This window comes from Mercenaria mercenaria, chromosome 9 (assembly GCF_021730395.1).
Source record: "Mercenaria mercenaria strain notata chromosome 9, MADL_Memer_1, whole genome shotgun sequence".
NCBI lineage: Eukaryota > Metazoa > Mollusca > Bivalvia > Venerida > Veneridae > Mercenaria > Mercenaria mercenaria.
This window is the reverse complement of record NC_069369.1, coordinates 31968849-31994030: the sequence shown is the minus strand read 5'-3', so window position 1 is coordinate 31994030 and position 25182 is coordinate 31968849. Positions and strand designations below refer to the sequence as shown.

The 25182-nt window shown below is 34.4% G+C and overlaps 1 protein-coding gene across 1 annotated transcript; it reads right to left on the bottom strand.

Moving 5' to 3' along the window:
• Positions 1-5543: 5543 nt before the first annotated feature.
• Positions 5544-23103, bottom strand: LOC123546859 (uncharacterized). Its single transcript, XM_045333472.2, has 3 exons — positions 22135-23103; positions 8548-9067; positions 5544-8160 (listed from the first exon to the last, which is right to left on the bottom strand). The coding sequence occupies exons 1-3, from the start codon at positions 22249-22251 to the stop codon at positions 7910-7912; spliced, it is 888 nt and encodes a 295-aa protein (XP_045189407.1). The 5' UTR covers positions 22252-23103; the 3' UTR covers positions 5544-7909.
• Between the last annotated feature and the right edge of the window lie 2079 nt (positions 23104-25182).

The following is a 25182-nucleotide window of genomic DNA, read 5'->3' as shown; positions in this document are numbered from 1 at the left end:
TTTTGTTACAAAGCCAAAATCAGAATTTTGAAGCCTGTTCATTTCATGTTAAAAGAGTAAACAGGTGTGTGAAGTTTTAACCCATTCTAAATAGTGCGTACCTAGATACCTACGTACGTACAAAAACGTTACAGAAATTGCAAAATCGAAAAATGGGCATAACTGAAAAGACAAACTAAAGCTTTGTATCATGCACGTTACTTGCCAGATAATCACAGTGAAGAAATGTGTTTCGTTCAATGCAAACTATTATCAAATCGGGACGTTCAAACCGACGAACGGATGTGTGAAACAGCACTGCGTATTTGGAATTGCAAAAAACTAATTTGCACCGGCCGTTTGCTTTTTAATTGGTGATGGAGATTGCAAATAAATGTACTCACACATCAGTAACACAAATGATTTGTTACGATGTTAATTCTTGAATAGATTACACAGTTCTTCCTTTTAGCCTAGATATTTAGTTCTATAACCTTCAGTTTGCTTCTTTTTCTGGATTGTTATTCTTGGTGATATATAAGTTATAATATAACAATTTTGTGCCGATTCGCCGTAAAATCCATGTCACTAGATTTTATGCCATCCATATACTATACAAGGCCACTTTGATATACAAGAAATTAGTGAAGGAGATAATTGTAGTTGTATCTGGTTTTATTCACCATGATACTGACAATGTGGATTTAGATGCTATCCAAACCGTTAGATATATTAAATCCAAACCGTTACTTGTTTTCGATTATTTGTATCCCAACCTTTACATACTTGATACATGTGGCTCACTTTAGGCGTTATATCTCGCAAAGATATTAAATTTTCTGTTGAGAGGCCAGTGGCTATATAATGCAAGATGCTTCTTCTTTCTTCTTAACAACTTTTACTGATGATACAGTTGCAATAATTTGATACCGTCATTTAAAACATTCGTTTCGCTTCTTGATTGCCATAATCTGCACGTTTTTATCACTTAATGATTTAAACTGGAATGCTTTGAACCTTTTATAACCTATAGTTTGGAGCTTAGAATGATGAGACAAAACGGTATAAAGTTTTACGTAAAATATGTTAAAATGGTAGAAATCAGCAAACTTTTCGTAATGTTTCTGTCTTTTTTGCTCAGTATAGGTCATAATGGACAGATCCAAACACACGGCTACCGGTGTATTACTATACAGTGCGACAGTACTGTCAGGAGAAGGGATAGTTAAAGTTTAAAGCAATTTAAGGAACACATCTATAAATTGGTCCAGCAGTAAACTGTTCCTCAAATCCCGATTTATGATATTGTTGTAATAACTATTATTTTTTATTATTATGTACAGCGCCATTGAATATATCATTTATAAAAAAAGGCGTTTAATCAAATTGTTCAGTTTCAGTTTTGTGATTGCATATGTCATGTTTTGTTATTTTCCTACATATCTGCGATGTGTCACATGTTTAATTGTAAAGCGCCTTTGAACGTATATTCCATATGAAAAGAGCGCTCAACAAATCTGGTATAATGATAATAATAATAATAATGATATCAACTGGCGGATTAAAGTGGTTTCTCCAAGAATCCAAGAATAAATCATGGAATATACATATTCTAAATTGTCATTACAAATACAGTTTCCTTAAGTATACAGATACCCAGCTGTGTACAGTTCTAAATAAAATACAAATATACATTAAAAACGTTTCATCAAACGACAATTCGTCGGAAAAATGAATCACTGTTCAAAACACTATCACCAGAGTAAAATGAATGCCGCTGAAACGGCGAAAACATGTTATAGCTATCAAAAAGCAAGTCTTTCAGGTCACAGATTTCAAGGAGGCTTCTTTCATCGGTTAAAAAAGCGGTTTCGTCAGGCATCCTGTGGTAAGTCCCATTCAGGAACCAGCTTTTTTTAGGTGGCGGTCCCTGATTAAAAATGCCTCTTATTAATCTAATTATAAATGTGTGTTGACCAACTGGAAATTTTTGTGCTAAAAGTGATGACTGCATAGACCTATAATTTGTCATTATTTTATACTTTAACCTTTTGTCAAAAAATTTGCACAATTTCTTGAAGATGCTTCATGATGATCATGTTTTGTTCACTGGGGAGGGCCCTAGATAATGTTGGAATAACTTTTGGCCCAACCCATTTGTATGTATTTAATTTAATGTTTGTATTAAATGTGATGTATACATGTGTGAATATATATATATACAATAAAATATGATTAAACTTTAAAACTTTTGTTCACTACACAAACTGTTGAATTTTTTGAATTTACAGTTACGGTCTTTTTGGGTGTCTCTTCGCCATGAAGCGGCAAATAGCTTTCTAGTGTTATCTGAAAGAGAAGCCTCTTGTTCGGAAAACTTTTAAAGTAACCATGTAGTCAACTGTAATGATTACAGTTTTGGGTGCATTACTTGCCCTTTGCCTTGTGTCAGCAGATTCTGAATTACCGGCAGATTGATTGGTGTTGCTATCAACATTTTGAGCAGACGGAGAAACCAATGCTGTCATGGCCAATTTGGCGCTATGGTCGTCACCTACACTGGAACAGCTGTATGTGATTCAGAACATTCGGAATTAGCTGAACTGGGGGAAATGCATATGCAAACATGTTCTGCCATGCAATGGACTCGGCATCCAGTTCTAAAGCTTGGGTATGTGGAAACCATGAACAAAACAGTGTTATCTGTTTGTTCTCGAAAGTTGATAAACAGATAAGAGGGATAACCCACTGACTGAAAATTATGGTATTACTGTTTTCTTCAGACTACACTCTGTATCCCACACTTTCTTCCAGCTCAAAAAATCTGCCCAGTTGTTGGGTTTCCCCTTTATGTGGGCTGCTTTGAGAATCATTTTGTGTCTCATTGCCAAAGCCTACAAGTCCCAAGTCGGATGACAAAGAGCAGGTGGACGTGGGACGTGTATCCGCCCGCCCCCTCCCCTGACGATTGATGCATTAACATATAGACGTGATGTCTGGTCTGAACAATACATTCTTGTTTTTCAGAGCAAGGGGAAAATGTTAGATAATTAATATTACAGCTTTCCTTTCCAGAATGTTAATGTGTTGTATTATCTCTACCTTTGTCCAACGGCCTTGCACTGTAAGGCTGTTCATATGAACATACCAGCCCCACGTTCCATTCGCATCTATTGTGCCTAGAAAAGAAATAAGTTGAACTTATTTTCCCTTCAAACTGTTCTGATCTTGTAGCCACCATTTTAGATGATACTGTAGCACTGTGTGACGTAGAGGCATTCTGGTAGGACTCCAATTTGGCAGTAAGTGGAGTTGAATTGGTCTCACGATCAACCTTGCATTTGGACTCAGGTCTAGGCACGAAGCTATTGTACCCAACACAATTAGGTAATGTCTTGCCGATGGATTCCCTTTGCAGTACATATAACACTGTTATTTTGAGCCTTCGGATTATCTCTTGTGTTGGCTATACAAGCCTTTTTTCATATTGAACAGGTCCCCTAAAAAAAGTATGTAAAGGAAAATCTGAGATGGTACTAGGGATGATTTTTGCTTGTTTACAATTAAATCTAGTTGGAAAAAGAGATCTAAAACTGACTTTCTGTCTTCTATCAAATGTGTTTGTGTTTGATTCAGAGTTAACCAGTCGTCGAGATAGGCTGACAGGCGAAGCCCGTGTTGTCTCAGATATGCTATTATAACTGACATAATCCTGTAAGAAAAGCTGGGTGGAAGCAAAGTGCTCCAAATTGGTATACTGTCCCTTTAAACAGAAACAAATATATTTGCGGTACTTTTGAATATTTTTAAACAGAAATGTCTTTTAAGTCTAGATTTATGCTGTAATCTCATTTCTGAGCTAGATTTAGAACCTTTCGCATCGCTTGTTTTCAACTTGAAATGCTTTTTCCTCAAGTACCTGTTGAGAGGTTTTAAGTTTATAACCGGTCTCATTTCCCTATTTTGTCTTGGGAACTAGAAATAACGTACTGTAAAATCCTGTATGAATCTGCGTTTTGTCTACTACTTCTGTTGCATTTTTTTTATTAAAAGCTCGTTTATTTCTTTCTAAATTAAGTATTGGTGCCTTTCCGACACATTGAATGTTTGATGCCTAAAAATGGGGAGTCCAGCTTGTAACCATTTTGAACTAAATCTAGAACCCATTGATCTGTTGTTATCCGTTTCCAGTTCTCTGCAAAATAAAAAAGTCGACCACCGATAGGTATCTGAGGATATCGCGCAGTAATACTTACATTGTCATTGTGAAGTTGACTTTTCCAACCTTCCTCTAGAGGATCTTTTGAGAAAGAATTTTCGCTTGGGCCAGACTTGTCATTCTTGGCAGAGGTTTTGAAGGACTGATCCCTCCGTTCTCTTCGTACTCTAGGGGTGCGAAAATTGTTTCACCCTGACGATTTCGGTTGTGCAGTAGAATTGCTAAAGTGCTGCCGCTTCGCTTTAGACTGTGGTGCGCGATATTGGACATAAGACGTAGACTGGCTACATTCACTAGTTTTGAGATACAAGTTTAAAGATTGTAGTCAAACGGCTAGTCTTCTGGTAACCAACTGTAGTTAAGGTTTTAACCGGAATTCATGGCGTAACGTCGTCTATCTGGACAGCATAGAATAATGTCTGGACCGGCACGCGGAAAGGAAAATACTTCTTGCATGCATTTTTACAGGCAGTGGCGGACTCCTTGGTAAAAAACACCAAATTTCCGTGAGCCAGCTTGATTGCATCCTCACATGAAATATTCTACACTCAAACGAGTTTTCGAACAGAGGTGAGGTGATCTTGGAATGAACGTAGTCAGGACGTAGTAGAAACACAAAGCAACCACGCCTTTCTTGCTTTTGATATGATATCGTCTGTGTGCGAGTGTAGCATAGCAAAGTTTCACAGAACAGTGTAATACCGAGAGATCTTTGACTAAATTGTCTATATGGGTCGTTTCATTAGCAAATCTGTATTAGTCACATGGTAAAATGGTCTAAAAATGGAAAAAAATCATTTTGTGATTGTGTTCATGCATAAATAAATTCTACGAAAAATGTCATTCATGCTGTCACATGGTAACAGAATTTGATAACAAGCCATGTACTATGCAGAGACAGAAGTTTATAACTAAATGGAGACTTATGAAACCCAAAAATACCCAGTTAAGTTATCTTTTGGCCTCCTAAAGATTATGTCAATTACTGATATACATAATTTGTCACACAAATACCATACAATGTGCAAATGCAGGTAGTGCTTTCACAACGTTCTTGATCTTACTCAGAGATATTGTATCCCTTAAAATAGCGCGAAAAATTCTTCGAATTTTCACATTTGAAATGTTAAGGAAGTTCTCCATAATTGTTACCATATTTTTGATGTTTTGTCACTAGCTAATACTCGTACAGGTTTGGTTGTGAAACGACTAATACGAATCTGTTCCACGAGTATAAAATTGGGCATCTGGCGTCTTCATCTATCATCACAGCTGGAAATTTGTCGAATGACCTTATATTAGTCACTGGTGCAACATCAAACATACAAAAAAGGTGAAACACAAATATTTCTGAGATATTTATTTTTGATTCAAAGTCTTCGTTGTGAACAGATTTCGTAAATTATGTGAAATACTGTATTTGGTTAATTTCTTACCAACATGTATGTGAACAATATATAAATGGCACGTAGCAAAGCAACGCGGTTAGGTCACCACGCGAATGGCTATAGTACATGATATCACAATCTTTTCTAAAAATAGCATAATGTCAGCCTGACAGATTTCTTTGAATAACTGCGATAAACCCGGTAAAGACACCCTTTTCATCTACCTAATTCGATCTGGAAATTCTACTTATTTTTAGGTCTTCGTCGCTCTGATTCAGTAGAAACCCACGCCTGTACAACTTATAAAATAAATTAAGTTTAGAAACATGATATTGAGAAAGTCTATCCATTATTAAAACGTGCCAAAGCGAGCCTTTTTCATTTCCGTACACTGTATCCGAAATTCAGATGGGATTCCCGCCATTTTGACCTAGAAATAAACTGGTGTTTTTACCCAGAAAATTTCGGTGTGAATTTTAGTGCGCCATTTAAGAAAAAATACCCACTTTCAATTTTATCGTTCAATTTAAAATCACAAGATTATGATAATATTTAGCATTGTATGGTAATTATTATTCAGAGAAGCCAAGTCTCTATGGTATAAAAAAAGCTGTATACCTGTTCAATTACTATAGATCTGCACTGAACATACTTTTGTATGCTTAAAATCAGGGTAACAATTTAACGGATGTAACGCCTTCGGGGCCTTCCGAAACAAGTACTTGTACATTAAAGGGACATTTAGGGGATACATGATTATTAATGTATGCTTTCACAAAATTTTTTAAAGTTTTTAAAAAACTTTTTACCAAACCAATGCGGGGGAGTCAATACTTTAAATGAGGATATAAAATACCAATGATCACCCGAGAGTATGTAACATTGTCAAGTTAATTCCGGGTATCTGTTTTATTACAATATACTGCGGATTTATGAACTGAAAAAAAACACTTTAAAAAGAAATCGGATATCCTTTTTTCATTTGTACAATCGGATGATATTAAACGGCGAACAAACATATAATGAAAACGGTGCCCAAAGATGTACGTTTGTCTAAAAGTGCAACTTTCAAATCTTTTAAATGTCTTTAAGGACAGTATTGTTTGAAATCAATTATAAAAAAAACATAACAATGTGTTTCATATTGTAAAACGATGTTTTTTCTTCTTGATCTATAGAAAACCTCTGAAAAAAACAATGCCCTTTATCCCAGATCTGCCATTAGAATGATCGAATGCAATATGTGAACATTACAAATTTCATATATTACAAAATTTAATACATAATATGACTCAATATTGTATGATAATAAATCCCTAAAAGAATATAAAAACAATTTCCATGTAATATGACCAATTATTGTAATTCATATATAGAAACGATAGCGATTTTAAACTTCCTCTTTTCTTTTTGCTAAAAGTTACACTGAATGTCATAACTATATCAGTTACAGCTGGTACCGTAATTGTTACAACTGATGCTATGGTCAAAGTTACACTGTATTCTGAGTGATTTCAGTTTGAATTTTACCACTAATGACATAACGTTTGCTACAAATAAAAAAAAATCTATACAGAGAGAAATCGTTTCACATCCCTAATTTTGACCTTTGTAGTTAGACTGTAACAGTCACCGTTAAATAAGAAAAAACTTGAAAACGCAAAATAAATGAAGCAGCGTTTACACAGATGTCGTTGTCACATTATACACTGTACCTATAAGATAAACATGTTTCCAAACCTGATGAAAAAAAATGATGAAATTATATATTTTGCAACATATGGTGTACTCAAATTGTTGCATGACGTCATTACAAAGTATTTACTTTGTAAACAATTGAATAAAAAAGTACAAGTATTTTACACTAATAACAATAATTGCGGAAAGAAAAATAACGAGTAAGCAAACATAAACAAACTGACTAGATATAAATAAAAAGAATACACGCTATTTTTTACAATTTTCAAGGGATGAGTAACAGAATATGGATCTCTTTTAATAGTTTCTTGTGGTTACCTCCCTTTAACCCTCCGATAATAAATGCTGCCTGTTCGGAAGACTTCGGTATGGAAGACAAAATGCACTCAAAGAACTGTCCAATTGTTTCCAGTCGTAAATTATAAAGTTGTCTTCGTGTCATTTTTATCTATTTTCGATAGCGAGATCACGAATACAGTAAAATCACAATTCAGATTTTTACTACTTTGTCTTTAACAGTAAAATCCTGTTCAAAATCGAATGCTGTGTAATGGATATTCAAATATTTGAAAAATCGGAGAAAAATATAGCAGTCTTCACTTTACCTTGAATATTTAGTTCACTTCTACCTTAATTTCTTTAACTTGTTTTTCAGCCTTTGCTTCTTTGAAGAATGTCTCGCGTTTGTTGGCATAATCAAATGCTTTAGGTATTTTGCCTTTGATTTAATACTACTGTCTTTTAAAATGCTTAACAATTTTGATTGACTGTTCTCATTTTGCAACGCTGATTTTGACTGGTCGCTTTTTACAGGTAATAATGGAATAATTGTGATTGGTTGGGTGGTGTCTGCAGAATATTCGGAACAGTCAGAATCTGCAAAAGAAAATAAAAAACAAATACAAAAAAAAAAAAACAGAACCTTTTTCTGAGCAGAAAATCCAAATGGATTCTAAACCTAACAGGAGATCTTCAAAAAACAACAACACTAAAAATGTGCGTTATTTCTGCGGCAGTTTTAAACTCTAACATTGTAAGGCTTATAAAAACATAAAAAAAAATTGAAGACTATTTATTTCAGACAACAATTACTTTTCATATTAGACTTCTACATAACAAAATTACAAATGTTTTCAGTTTCACTTAATTCAAATCAAATCAAATCAATACGTATTCATTGTCGGTAATCATATAATTTATAAAAATTACAGCTGCTGAAACCGGTCTTGAAAAATAATTATCGATTAGAGAAAAGAAAAGTACCTGGTGACTCCCAGAACTCCACTGTTAACAAACTGTTTCCGGAAATCCAGTCTTTTGATTGGTGGAAATGATAACAATCCCACAATGCAACATGTCCTTTAGGCTGATTTCCGTGATTTGTGTATGTTATCACTCTTAATATACCTTGCTTGCCCCAAAATGTATGTTTCGTTTGCACAGGATTTACTTGATGCAGTTTTGAAATGTTTGGATATCCATATTTATCGGCTAGGTAAGGGCCGAATGAAATTGGCAAAAATATATATTGCAGCTGATCCTTTCCTTGGATACTGTCGTGTCCAAATCTCGAGAAATGTATCATTTCTTTGCCAAGGGAGTGAACTCCACCGATCTGATTTAAAGAATATGAAAGTCTTAATGCACTTGTATCATGAAGAAGCAAGTTGTTATTTTTTTCGATGCCTATCATGTTGTATAATTCATGATTTCTGTATTGGCCGCCATGATGTGAATAGCCCGGGTAGTGCGCGCGCAAGTCTTGAAAACGAGGCAAAGGAATCTGAAAATATATAGATAGTATTGGTTCATTTTATTGTTTTCAAAAGCTTAAACTCAAGCAAAAAAACTTATCTTTTGGGAGTTCGTATCATGAACATTTATTTATTCTGTCACTGCTGTAGACAACAACACTGTTTTTGTCGTTTCGCACTAATTAATAGAACTGCATGCAACATTTTCCTAAGTACCGCAGCTGAAAACGATAAAGATGAAAAGGCACAATAACAGGAAAAACAATATGAACAACCGTAACTAAGTGTAACAGACTTGTGTCTCTTTGATCAAAGTACTGTCACAGACAAAAATGACTGAGCCATATGTCTATAAATTGAAAACTAATCAAGATAATAATATTTTGAAAATTGAAAAGTTCTTCTTTCTACCACCCTTGAAATTTCTTTAAAGTGATGTATAACGTGAATGATATTGTCTCATATCTAAACAGAAATAAAGAAAACATTTTTTACAGAAAAGGCGGATCAAACATTAACTTCTCAGGAAGAGACACCGTACAGATTCGAAATAATTAGCATGGGAAATCCCCAACCCAGATGTTCATTTAAATTGACTCAAGTGCACTCGAACTGTTCAAAACTACTTAGGCTGTGGAAGTTATTCAAGTTAAACGTAAAAATATGCAAACAAGATACAGGAGATCAAAAGATGATTTCTAGGGGTGTCCTCAGCGTTTTGGATAAAAAGAATTTAATTAATTTTTGATAAGATGTTTCATATTCGGGTAGTCAAACTGAATAGGATGATGGTAAACCGTCACTTCATGTATTACTAGATAAAGATTTATATTAACACATCTGTCTAATACTGATAAAGTATGGAAATAAAGGTCTTTGGTGGTATTTTGAAAATACAACACTTATGTTAGTTACCGCCGATTATGAAAAAGATTGCTATATGTAATAGTGACATTAACGGTTACCCTGTAACAAAGATATTTGTTAGCGTTTCTGTAAGGACATGTCACTAGATATACTGAGTGATGTAATAAGAGGACGTCCGAACGTCATACCAATATCCAGCTTTGTAAGAGGGGGTAGGGAGCGTGAAGGGGGCGAGGGAAAATGTTCCGAATATTATACATTTTGACAAAATTTGCTAATCTTGGTGGTCATTTCTGTTTCTAGCGTCCATTCATGGCGCAACTCTGTACATAACATCAACTCATTTACTTTTCAGACTTTCGGCGGTAGTTTGTAAAACACAATAGGAAAAACTTATTACAGCGTTAGTCACGTATATAGTACAGAAAGATAGGTAAGATAGGAGAAAAAGTAACTATATATTTTACTTAACTGATACAAAATATATCTGACTGACAAGTTTTGAAATGTTAAGATTTTTTTTTCTTTCTATATTTTTAAATTTTGATGTTATAATGTGTATCTGAGAGCACGTTTTCACATTACGATCGCGCACGAATTAAGCCTGTCTCGGCAAATACAACATGTTTCATTATAACATGTAATAAGATACAAAACCACAACAATAAAAGCAGACCTACCGACATCATCTATGGAAAAAAAAATTGGAAACAAGGAAACATATGTTACAAAGTACTAAAATATGAGAACTCCAGTGTATGACATGATGATTTTAACAAAGCGTATACATGAACGTTGTAAATACGTTTTGTCCTACATTTTGGTTCTATGACAGACATTATACCCGTGGGAGCAGTTTAGAGTTAATGGTTGAGACAAAAGTAAAGCAAATACAACATTATCATGGCTCGTGTACGCTAGATATATTTTTATAAAAGATAACTGAATTATTCCGAATGTTTCATGTAAATAATTATGTGGGTTAATTTAAAGCAGAAAGTTAACATTGTCGCTTCAACGTATAGCAAGTTCATTTAATTCGGTTTGTAATCGTAGATTTAAATGGATGATATAAGGATAACATAGCGAGGCAGCATTCTTAACAAAGAACCGCGGACGGACCGGTGGCCAATCTGATTTGAAGCTAGCCAAAAAACCAATTTCCGGTTTTTTTACGGAAAGTTGTGTCTTCGTTGAGCTACTTTACGACCGAAGAATGCCGAACTGCCGGACGAGAATACGGAATCAAACGGAATTTGCCGAAGTCATTACGGGTCCGCTATCTTAAATTCAAAGGATCTAAAAGAAGAATGCTCTACAATATATAAGCGTCTTTTGGCATATGCTATTTTATATATAACTGTTAAAAACTATCGAATCCATTTCATAGAAGAAACAAAAACAGGTGCCATATGATGAGGTACGTAGTTATCACCGAAGTGAGCTTCAAACCCGTGATCTCCTCGCCGGTAACATAACTACAAGACGACCGAATCTAATGTTATTTATGCAGTATCATTTGAAAATCTCAAGGAACCAAAAACAGATCAAGCTGAAGGTTCCACTCATGATGGAAATCCAATGGCAATGATTACATGAGCATCGATAAACCAGCGACGAAACATACAGTCGTGCGTCGACCTCAAAGACATACGACATGGTCCTAACAGGATTCCGTACCGTAATAGAGAATTCTCAGGGATATTATTTTTCTCTCAGATCAAACGTTCACTTGTTTCCCAGACTTGTTTCGTCAACTAATCTGCCTAAACGCCAGGAAAATTATTTGTAATATAATTAAAGTTACCTAATTAGTGACGTTACATAGAACTAATTTTGTTATAGAACAATTTGTCTGTCTGTTGCAAGTGTCATAGAAACTGTTTCCATGGTTACAGTGCAATAAAGCAACATTCGGGCATTTAAGAATTAATCCAAACTATGTATAAAACGCGTTTGTGTAACGATTGCTTTAGTACTGAAAAATAAAATGTAACAATCGTGTTAAAATTTTCACATCAAAACGCAACGCATGTTTAAAAGATCGTATGGAAACTGTAACAAATTAAAATAAAATGATAACACTTTATTCAAAAACAGTTTAATCATATTTATTTCTACAGTTTGATAATTTGCTGCTCATATCTTCTTTATTTATCAATTTCCATATACAACTTTCTTGTGCAATTTATGGTGTTACTATATTCAGATTTTATAAATTAAACAAATTATTCGGCGCATGGACATACTATAGCATGAACTTTGGCAACATCTGACATCGGAGTATATTTTTTAATTGTTTGATATTGGAATGCCAATTATATATTTGATTTATTTTCCTTCTATAAACCACCTCCTATACTAATATTTCAGTTTAAGTTACATCTTAATAGTAGCTGCCCTCTCATAAAAGACCCAACTTGGCATAAATATCTTTTAAAAACAATTGTATCTTGTTTGATCTTGAGATATCACGCGAGATATGGGAGATTATATTTATACCATGCATTTAATAAAAATGTAATGAATGACAAAACCAACGTAAGGACAAACTAAAAAGATGAGCATTAATTGACAGGTTATTGTTTATTAAACAAAGGGATCCATGCCCATGTTTATTGAAACCGTTGTTGATAATATATCATATATGGATCTATGATATAAAATAACGTAAACTGACTCGTATAGATCTTTCTTTCGTACAAAAGGACAACTTTATTCCGGCTCGTCTTGACGAGTTGTTATTACATATGAGCCGCGCCATGAGAAAACCAACATAGTGGCTGTGCGACCAGCATGGATCCCGACCAGCCTGCGCATCCGCGCAGTCTGGTCTGGATCCATGCTGTTCGTCTTCAAAGCCTATTGCAGTTAGAGAAACTGTTAGCGAATAGCATGGATCCTGACCAGACTGTGTGGATGTGCAGGCTGGTCTGGATCCATGCTGGCCGCAAAGCCACTATGTTGGTTTTCGCACGGCGCGGCTCATATTATATGCGCGTTACGATTTATGCTTGAAAACAACAGAAACTACCAAAGCTTCCGAGCACCATGTAGTTTTTTTACGTCGCTTCCTTGGCAAACCGAGAACCACTCTTTCTTAATGAAAGTAGATATGCAGCGGTACATGTACAATCCTATGTGTGTTTTTACATGTATTACAGTACAGCTGTAAATCATTGAAAGTTAAATCTAAATCAGACTAGATCTCTGAAAAATATAGGAAACACGCTTGCTGAAGAAGATTTTCTCAATCGAAACAAAGATTCCTGTCACAAATTGTTGTTATATTGTTTCAATTTGAGTCAAGGGTTTATTCACTTCATAGTTTGTTGTATGTGTTATTTTCTATACCCTAGAAGTGAATGTTGATACAGTTACTTTGATTTTAGAAACAGATCTTTCCGTATCGGTTATGTTGATATCATTAGCATGATAATTATACGGGTCTCTTGTAATTATTTTGATATTGAAACCAGACGTTAACTCCATAATCCAATGATTGGCCGTATTGAATTCAAATCCATAAGATCTTTAAGGTATACATATAACTAGACTTACAAAGTCTCGAATAATCTGTAATAATATTAATTGCTTCGTACCGACACTGACATTTTCTCAGAAAAACATTTTCTCTCTAGACTCATCTCAGCAGAGGCAAGAGATATTGTAATTTTTTCAGAAAGTGGTATCAGAGAGGATTTTATTTCCAGGTGCTTTACATTTAATGACTCTAACGACTGATGCCAGTCTAAAAGGTAACGACTATCCAAGTCTATTCATGATTGGTAATAAACGAAATCTTGCAACATTACCCGAGCCTCTAGCACCGACATAAAAACGGAACACAGTTATACATATAATGGCTTCAACAAACTATCAAAAAAACGAAATTCTTTGTTGTGATTTTAAGAGTGAAACGATAAATCAAAATTCACTGTATCACGATACATTAGTCTATGCGTATCGTATCATAGGTCTGTTTCACGGTACAGAAACGATACAGTAAGAATAGAAACATTGAACGAAAACATTCATACAATCAGTGTTAAAGATGGTAACTAAACAAATTTATGATTTATGAAAATTTCTTTATTTTAAAACAAAATTTGAAGTACTTTCCAAGTGAAGGAACATTGATATTTTTTTTCATTTTGTCACTTTTCGGTTTAAACAGTTACTGTATTTATTTTTGAATATAATGAGTACATATATGCATACATACAGTGAGATACATATGAGCAAGACACTTTTTTACTTATGGTACTCAATATGTATCGCAATATTTACCGTATCATTGGATCTGTATCCCGATATATATTGTATCGTGAGACTGGCGTATCGTTACACCCCTTGCAATTTTATCGGTTTAAGCTATATGTTCCGAATGTAAATACGTTCATGCCTCGTGACTTGAAATTGAATGATCTTGATCCCATAATACACACTATGTACATGTTCTTATTTTACAAAGAAAAAAAAAGAAAAAAATGGGGACATCTTTATCTTTGAAAAGAGACATCTCGCATTCCGATACCCGGTTTTAGTGTACCCCAGTTTTGTGATGAATACGCTGCATTAACCAACGTTTTCATATGATATGCTTGTGCTGTTTTTATACAAGTTATTTAAGTTTTATTATTGATGCGCTATGTCAACTTCGAACATTTATATTTGTCGAGTGAACGTATTATTGTCGTTTCGCGTAGTTTCCCGTAGTTTCCAGCGTCTTGAGCGATATGTATAGCTGACTGTTACACAAACAGACAGTATTAATCCCACCAGAAGCTATCCATTACACAGTATGGTCAATCAAATGATCACTTGGCCATGCTTAGAGTGACCTCAAACCACTCAAACATGCTAACGGCCTTTCAGTTTTCTGACACCTTGGACAATACCACTCGCGCCATTTTCTACGCGCCTTCTATGATGCGCAATGACCTAATGTGACCTCAGACAATATGCAAGCCCCACCTATTGACCTTTGATACCAAAATGGCGCATCGCATGGTGACAACAGCCTTTAGATGGCATCTGATACCACTGAACGCTGACCTTGCCATTGAAAATTACCGCTCTGGCCAGACTCCCTTCAGATCCTTTATTAATGCCGATTTCTTTTCTTTTACCTCACGACATCTGCCTTTCTTGTGTGCAAAGCTATCACAAATTAAACCTTTGCTTCAATGTTATGGTCTAACACAACCTAAATAAAACGAAACTGTCGAATTGATATATGTTGTTATTTTTTGCCATATTCTCATAAAACTAAGAAAAGATACAATCAGAGAAGATAAGGAGCCCGCATAACTGTATGTCAATTTTCGATGTTTTCTACCGCGACAGTTGAGTCATTTCGCGTTTTGAGCCTGTGGCTAAATAATGTTGAAATTGTCTATTGTCTCATTAGAACAAAAAATACGGGATACATAATAACGCGCTTAAGGATTACAAAAATGCTCTTTTTACAAAAGCAGGATGCTATCACAAATAACATGAAAAAAAATCGCAATTATGAGGCAATGAACTCATTCAAATGTCAAAATATGGCTTTCTAACATATGGCTGAGCAATCCGGATGTCTGTATCATACACATTTTTAGTACCGCAATTATCTCTTTTACGACATTCATGATAAAAATAATCGTAAAGCGGCACTAAACCAATCAAAGATCAATCGAATTTTTTTTCTTATTTTCTTCACCAACTTTATGTCTTTATAATATGGTATGAAACTAAAAATTGAAGTGAACATCTTTTGCTCACAATAAAATAGCAGAGAATCAAAGTGCGAAGAGTATGGTCGCTTACAGATACGTTAAGAAAGAATGTAATATGGAATATTTTGTTAATATTTGCCCGCACGCATGCACGAACGAACGCCCCGACTTCAAAAAGAAGAAACGATAAGTCAAAAGTCTAAATATACACATTTTCTTAGCAAAATTTGCTATATCTATATATAAAGTCATAATCAGCGAAAAAGCAAAAAAAAAAAAAAAACACACATTGCAACACATTTTGATTGATAGTAACAATAATCAATGTGACCTGTTTTAACCCGGCTTCTTATTTCTTACCTCCCAGATGGTTAAGATTACCCTGGGTCACACCCGGGGATTATTACTGCCAATATTATGTACAAAAATATTAGACAAGACAATATGCTATAAATATGTGCAGTCTGATTTTTATCAGAGGGGCAGATAATAATCTTAAACATGGGAGAGGAAGTGGTTATTTATTGTCGCCACCATAAGCCCGTACTGAACGACTTCTCAGGCAAAAGGTTTGTCGTTTCAGGTACTGGGGAAAATAAGTAAGTATAAAATCCAAAGGGATTGATGATATCAATTAATAATAAACAACTCTATTCTATACAACGTTTCGGCTTTATTCGCCTTTATAAAGTATAAATGTTCTGAGATGATCACATCACATTTCGACCATGTTCATTGTTTCCTCAATGATAATACGGATTCCTCAATGATAATACGTTACCATATCGTTAACGTAACGTCATATCCGTATGTTTATTGAGAAAGCAATGAACATGGTCGAAATGTGACGTGATCATCTCAGAACATTTATACTTTATAAAGGCGAAAATAAGCCGAAACGTTGTATAGAATAGAGTTGTTTATTATTACTGGAGAATAGTTAAAAGATTCAGATGACTTGAAAATTCCCAAAGCGTCCTGATGCCAATAGTGAATAAATAGCACAATGTGTCCACTCAATGAAAGATTATTCCGATCTTAATTCACCTGTAATATGGCCATCTAGGCGTACGTATGTAATAACACCAGAAAGAAGATCTAAGCAAAATAACGGCAGACCCGGTCATTTAGTCTATTCCTGAATGGTAATGAAACATTCATCCCCCCTCCTCCCCCCACCCCTATGCGCCCTGGCACCGGCATAAGCGGAATTCTATTATTGTAAAACTGATCGTACTTCTTGATTCCAAAGGATCAAAAAATATAGCACTGTGTCTACGTCCTTTTTTATTAATAGTCGTACCAAATAAATTAAATACCGCTATTTCTTATCGCAGATCATAAATACCCGATATAATACACTGAATTTAATTTAAAGTGTTTATTTCAAAACCTATTATCAACTACAATGATTCTTAAAATCTAGTTAAACATTGACAGCCGTTCTGATATTATAATGAATGGCTTAATAGCTAAAATGCGTTTACAACAGTCGGAAAAAGTAGACCATCTTTCTGTATCTATGTTCATTGATAAATTCAGTCAAAATCTTTTTCATCACATTGTTAACCTATATATTTATCACCATATCACTGATATTTTAACAAAACGAGCATTTCATTTAACTAAAGCATGTACTTGGGTATTGAATGCATTAAACAAAGGATATGAAATATTCAGTGCGATAAAAGTACACTTTGCTATCTGTTATAAAATAGCTTAATACATGATGCACATTGTTTAGAGTGCACTGAAAAGGTATTTTGAAACGTTCAAGCTCGATTCAAATACAACAAACGACAGTAAAGAGCTTACTGGTGGCAGAATAGTAGCATCCCTTGATTTTAAGTTTCCTACAGGTGGCACAATCGTTTCCTACAGGTAGCACAAACTACTTTTATGGACGTAGGAAATTGTGATTTCCGAGTAACAAAATACAAACAAATGTAGTTTCATGAGTGTAGCGCATCATTGTTTTGAGAGTTGCAAACTAGTTTCATGAGAGAAGCAGGCTAGTGTGTTGAGACAAGCAAACTAGTTTCATGGCAGAAGCAACCTAGTGTTTTGCTAGTAACAAACTAGTTTCACGAGTGTCGCTCAATAGTGTTTCTAGAGTAGCAAAGCAATTTCATGAGTGCAGTTACACTAGTGTTTTGAGATTTTCACGAGTGTAGTTACACTAGTGTTTTAAAAGTAAAAAACTAGTTTCATATCTTACACTGGCGTTTTGACAGTAGCAAACTAGTTTCATGAGTGTTGTTACACAGACGTTTTGAAAGTAGCAAACTAGTTTTATGAGTTACACTGGCATTTTGGAAGTAGCAAACTAGTTTAATGAGTCTAGTTACACTGGTGTTTTGAAAGTGGCAAACTAGTTTAATGAGTGTAGTACACTAGTGTTTTGAGAGTAGCAAACTAGGTTCATGAGTGTTGTTACACTAGCGTTTTGAGAGTAGCGAACTAGTTTCATGAGTGTAGTATAACAAACTAGTTTAATGAGTGTAGTTACACCAGTGTTTTGAGAGTAGCAAACTAGTTTCATGAGTGTAGTACACTAGTGTTTTGAGAGTAGCAACTAGGTTCATGAGTGTTGCTACACTAGCGTTTTGAGAGTAGCAAACTAGTTTCATGAGTTTAGCAAACTAGGTTCATGAGTGCTGCTACACTAGCGTTTTGAGAGTAGCAAACTAGTTTCATGAGTGTAGTACACAAGCATTCTGAGAGTAGCAAACAGTAGTACACTAGCGTTTTGTGTGTAGCAAACTAGTTTCATGAGTGTAGTACAGTAGCGTTTTGAGTGTAGCAAACTAGTTTCATGAGTGTAGTACACCAGTGTTTTGAGAGAAACAAACTAGTTTCATGAGTGTAGTACACTAGTATTTTGAGAGAAGTTAAGTAGTTTCGCGGGGAAAGCACACTAGGTAGCACTCATATTGCAGTAGAGTAGCGAGTTACAAACATTTTTCATGAAAGTTGCACACTTATTGCACGAGAGTAAAGCAGCCGCTTTAAGGAAAGCATCATACTAGATGGAACACTAGTATCATGAGTGAAGTACATTTGCTTCATGAGAGTAGCAAACTGTTTCATGAGAAGAAAGGAGTTGTGGGCAAGTACAACGTGGTTGTTCAATATCATCATTTGAAACGTTTTTCAGTAGTAAATCGATTTTCTTTCCTTCGCAATGATCAACTCAATTACACTCATCGGGACATAAAGGACTTTAAAACACTGATTCAAATATGTTTTGCAATAATTATCCACTTAAAAAAAAACAACTTTCTACACTCTGAGTTGTTGACCCAGGCACCTAATTCAATCTTGCCATCGGTCAGGCTTACAATGTGTGCTTAGAAACAAACCAGTTAGATGCTGTTCTCCTCTCTCATTTTATAACAGATCACCGATTTCTCACGGTATTTTATGATCATGTAGGGTCATTTTCTGCCCGGTGAACACATAAAATGGTATAAAGTTAAACTGTTGTTAAAGATGTAAATCTAGCATAACGAAATATTTATTAATAACGTTTAAAGCCTATCTATATCGAACTAAATGCAATGAAAGGCACTAATATTTAAGTATGATAAATTTACAATGTTCTTAAAAGTGTGTTCGCTATTCTTGATTGATGCTTCCATAATTGCTAATTCCAAGTATAAAAAAATACAAGTTCATTGATTGTACTTAAACAAGATCCATCCAACATCTACAACAATAGCAACAACAACAACAACAACAACATTCGGTTAATTATCAATTTATCTTTCAGGTTATTAACTTTACTGGGACTGACGTTACATTTTACGCAATTCACTTTTTCGAATGAAAGTCTCGCCGCAAACAGGTTTTAGATAGCTATCTTCCATTAACTTTTGAAAACAGTTTCGTTTTTTTTTTTTGCTTTTAACTCAATAACATTAACATCGTTTGCTTCAGGCCACGTTATTACGTGAAACAAATCGTCTTTATTTCAACAGCAAAAAGCAAGTTTAAATATGACAGTAATTTTTCATGAGAAAGTTAGTTTTTTGTGGATGAAAAGACGAGATAATATACCATTAAACGAGATGATATTTTATCGTCGCATTTGAGTGATTGCAGGAAATTTTAGATACATTTGGTGTCTCTTCCCACAGTAGTAGGTATATTACATGGTGAATTGCATTAAATAAAGAGACTGTCTCGAATACACTTGAGCTTTCAGTTTCAAATGTTAAAGCGAATCGGTCATATATAGTTTTCGGCCAAATGGGGATTATCATGAGTTTTCTTTTTCTGAAACATATTTCAGTGTGCAAATGGCATTTTATATAAATATTGTCATATAGTATTAAACCAGATTTAAATAGCGCCCTTTTTATGATAAACACGTTCAAGTGTGCTTTTCATACAAAAGCAGCCACGTCAAATTCATCTTCTACCAGTACAAACACAGAGCGATCTGGTTAGAGGAACTCGAGGGACAAGTTGAAAGAACGCCCCCAAGAAAAGAGAGAGAGAGGGGGGGAGAGAGGGGGGGAGAGAGAGAGTGGGGGGGAGAGTGGGAGAGAGAAAAGTCCTTTAGATACAATCATGCCTGGCTAACTTAGATTAGCTCCACTCAAACACACGAAGCCGTCTTACCTAGAGAGAACCAGTACTACTTGATAGTTGTGTTTGAGACACTCAAGGGCAATTTGATAGAAGCGTATCATATTGTCTAATAAAATATTCTTCGGATAATCCTAATGTATTTACGCAAAAGGCTTCTGTAGAAACAACATTTATTTCCCAGTTAACATCTTATGTAGCCTGACTCCCTGGCTGAATTTTATTTATTTTTTGAAATACTGCAAGCATTTTATAAGTAAATGTTAAGCCTCTGAAATAGCACTTTTTTATCTGATGGCTATACCGTATACAACCTATGCAATAAAAAATGTCAATATAAGAACAATCTGCTGGAGTTACTTCCACTAGTAATAAAGAAACTTATATGAGAATAATTACAGAACAAGAATAGTGACGGGAGCCAGTCTATTCTTCATGTTGTATAGACCCCCTGTTATAAAGACATTTTGTCAAAATGTGTCTATATTTCAACATTTGTATCTAGTCTCTGAGTTACTTGCATATCAAAATAATTCTCCTTCTAGTGTAAAAATATAATTATTTTAGAAACACATTAAAAATAAAATATATTCGGGATAAATATCAGTCTGAAAATTATTGCGCGAACTAGCGTGCAATTGCCATACCATACAGTTCCCCTTTGTCGAAAACCGGATTAATATGAGCCGCGCCATGGGAAAACCAACATAGTGGGTATGCGACCAGCATGGATCCAGACCAGCCTGCGCATCCGCGCAGTCTGGTCAGGATCCATGCTGTTCGCTAACAGTTTCTCCAATTCCAATATGTTGGTTTTCTCATGGCACGGCTCATATAATGCCAAAAAAAATACCATGCACTTGTTGCATAAGACAGATGCTTTACGTTGAGATATGACACACAATTATCTTTTATACCTGACAACATACCTATTTTTGCATTCACTTGCCAAACATGAAAGACCCACCTTGTGGGACAATGATTTTATGATAATAAATAACAAGTCTAATAATTTCACTCTTTTATGAAGAATATTACATTCAAATTAATATGAAACGCTGGTCTGAATAACTTAAAATGCTAATTTATTGACATAAAACAGAAATAAACCACACGTCTCTGCTATTTTGATTCAAATTCACGAAAACGTGAATGCCTGCATATTAATGTAATATTTAGTAATCGGTAAAAAAATAAAACTGATTTAAAACCCATAGAGTTATTTTAAGTGCTTAATTTCATCTAGACCAGTTATATTAAAACCATTAGTGTCAAATTTAAAGATCTGCTTTTTATCTGGCTGACATTATGTCAGATTTGCACAGAGAAGTGAGTATGCATATTGAAAGTGTGTGTGTACATGTATGTCTATGATGAGGGAATGTATGTATATACACATAAAAGAGGTTCTTATAAAGGCTGAAAAATATGTATGTTGTATTTCAAAAGGGGTATACTTTCAGATTCGCAGCACAATATCATCTTTCTTTTCAGAAATAAGCAAAGTGTATGAAATACAAAATCTAAACGGTGTAAATTATTTTTTATTTTTTTATCATAATATTACTATAGCGTGACTAACGCGGTGCATAGCCTTTTCTGCATAATAACAAACTGCTCGAGTGTTTTTATAAATTGTACTGACTAGAATTCATTGAAATCACATTTTCACTTCCTCATTAATTGATATGCCCTGAAAGCTTGCTTATATTGCCATTTATCACAATATTCATCCATTTATAGCAACATTCACCCATTTATCGCAACATTCATTGTTATTTGTTAAATTGCCGGTATACGTGCAAATACGAATAGAAAGAGATCGGTATATTTTATACTGAATAGAAAATAACATATTTTTCTATTTGTACTAGGATGTGCTTGGTATGGCAAATAAATAAATGGTAAAATACCTTCTCCGATTGTACAAATGATATCAGGGTTGTCACCAAGATAAGCAATGCTCTCTGCAAGCAGACTGTCCATGCTGTCTTTCTTTCTCTCGAAGCGGACCACTTTCTGTTTTCCATTTTTATTTTCAGTTGTTACAATACACTGACATTTATGTTCATTCCATATGCTTGACGTACACACATTATAAAGAGTGTTTAACTAATTATATTTCTTGAAGCATGTGTATATAATATCAAACAAATATAATGTATCAACAGCGCGTAAAGCAATCCCCGACTGCTCTGCGATTTCCTGTTATAAAAATCTGGAGAAAAGTGTCTAAAAACACGCTATAAAGACTAAATCCACATTTTTTAATACTTTCAAAAATCCCTGATAGCCTAGTAACACAGTTATTCCCTCTGCCATTGCCGCAAAACTGATAAAACTTTAAAACATCGTCGTCCTTCGCCCCAAACCTTTATCTTTGTCTAGGCCGGATCAATATGGTAGTCCTCAACGGTATAGAAAAACTCCGAAGCTTTAGTTTTAGCAGTCGGTTTATTACGGAACATAAACACTTCTATACCATCTTGACCCGAGCGTTCCTCAGATAACGGCCTTGTAAAATCTTTAAGCTGTCATTTTTCAAACATCTTAACAATATTTAAACATCCTAAGAGTTTGAATATACATAAATTTTCGATTAACTTTATCTCGTCTAGCGATATCTAAAATTTTAATTCAATCCGCACAAATATAATGAAAAATCCATTGAACAGTTTTAATTTACATTCCCTGTTTAACACTTTGTTTAATTTTATCATAAATCAAAATTTTTAAGTTTATTTTTTTGTGTTAAAATGTGAATAAAAAAAAGATCGCTGTACTAACTTAACTCCAATGTTGTTTAAACCTGAGAAATATGAGATCATGGTTCTTCGTGTTTATTTTGACTGTTATACGCTGGAAGACGTTCAATAAACAGTTTTAACGCCTCGTCTCCTTTGATAGCCACTTTAAAACGTATTGCCGCATTCAGCGATTTTAGGAACAGATAGACACTTTTCGGGAAAGAAATCGGGATCGTATCTATTTACATTTTTACGGTAGTTTATTTCTTGTCTGATTAATGAAAATATGGTGTGAAAAATGTACTTATTTTGCAAAATTGTAAAGTTAAACAGTTATTAGTCTAAGTGTTGCTGCTGTGTGTCTGGGATACCGCCATTTCCTTAATGACCATACATGTGACAATATAACAGTTGATATGAATGATTATGGATCAGCAAAAAGAAAACAAATATTGAAGGGTTTCACAAAAACTGACGGTCACTTCAAGATTTTTACTTCCAAAGCATCTGTTGTTAATCGCCGATCGGAAGCCAGCGACTATATTTGACAAACTCCTAAAAAAGTAACAAGGAAGATACAAGCATTTATAAGATTACATCGCGAAATATGATTATTTTCATCACGAAATAAACATTTAAATATGAAAAGTATATAAAATAAGATCATACAGGTTGCATGATACTATGCTTAAATTTCCTTTTTTATTTCATATAAACGATTGCATTTACAGTACTTGAGAGCATTGTATTTAGTGATATGAAACATAATATAACCAGTTACTTACCAAATATCTAAACTAATATGATAATATGTTTACTTATCTAAATGTATTCCTGATAAAGAATGTATTAGGATTTAAACCCACATTACTTTTCTTGCGGATGCAATGTTCGTTTTATTTATGTTGTACAAGAAATACCTATGCAAGAATATCTGCAAGCTACAATAAAGCTGTAGTACTCGTAAGTACATCATGAAAAATAATCCAATAGTTATAGATATCAGTTGACACAGATATCAGTTGACATAGATATCAGTTGATATAGATATCAGTTGATATAGATATCAGTTGACACAGATATCAGTTGATATAGATATCAGTTGACATAGATATCAGTTGACACAGATATCAGTTGACATAGATATCAGTTGATATAGATATCAGTTGACACAGATATCAGTTGACATAGATATTAGTTGATATAGATATCAGTTGATATAGATATCAGTTGACACAGATATCAGTTGACATAGATATCAGTTAGTTCTTACCTTGTCCAGCTTCCTTATACAATAGTTTTATTCAATGCATGAAACTTCTTCGTTTTGAAATAAATTTTAGTGGACTTAAAGACCGACATTATATAATTCTAACAGTCTTTTTTCGGCGACATTGATGCATAGCATCAAAATTCTACTTGTTTTTTTCTTCTGTGCCATCTTCATGAAAATTCTAAATGGTACAAAGAGAATTCAACAATACATCATCAAGAAATACGAGATAAAAGAGGGGATGAGCGAGGGCAGAGGCGTGGTAGGATGGTGAAATGCATGGGTAAGAAGGGGAAGGGGGGAGTAAATACCACAAAAAAAAACGGGTTGTGTACAACTTCACATGCTGAAAAAAGATTCCTTTAAATTTTAACTTTTATGACACTAGGTCAAATAGTTTTTTGAAATACGTACAACACAAACTGTTATGCCCTTTATGCATGTATTTGACTGTCAATGGCCATAATTCCAGTCTTGCTGAGTGAAATGACATAAACATAAAAACACAGATGCACAACTTCACATACTGAATATTGGTTTTATAAGGTTTCATAATTTGAGACACGTGCAACACAAACCTTCAACATAGTTATTTTTTACTACGTCAAGGGCCACATACTCTGACCTGGCAAAATGAAATTTTAACAAAACGCCTGGTAAACTACTTCACATGCTCTAATGGTTCGTGACTGTTGGTCAAATTATTTTTGAGATGCAAGTGACAAAATCTTTTAGGCTCCTTATGCTTAATTTTGACTGTCAAGGACCAAAATACTGCTTTTACTGAGTGAAATCCCAAAGAAAACCTAAGGTGCACAACTTCACATGTTGAATAACAATCCTAATAAGTTTGATGAACATAGGTAAAATACGTTTTTTAGATGTACCAGGTACAAAGTCTGAAGAACAAATGGACATCCGGACAAATCTAAGTTTCCAAC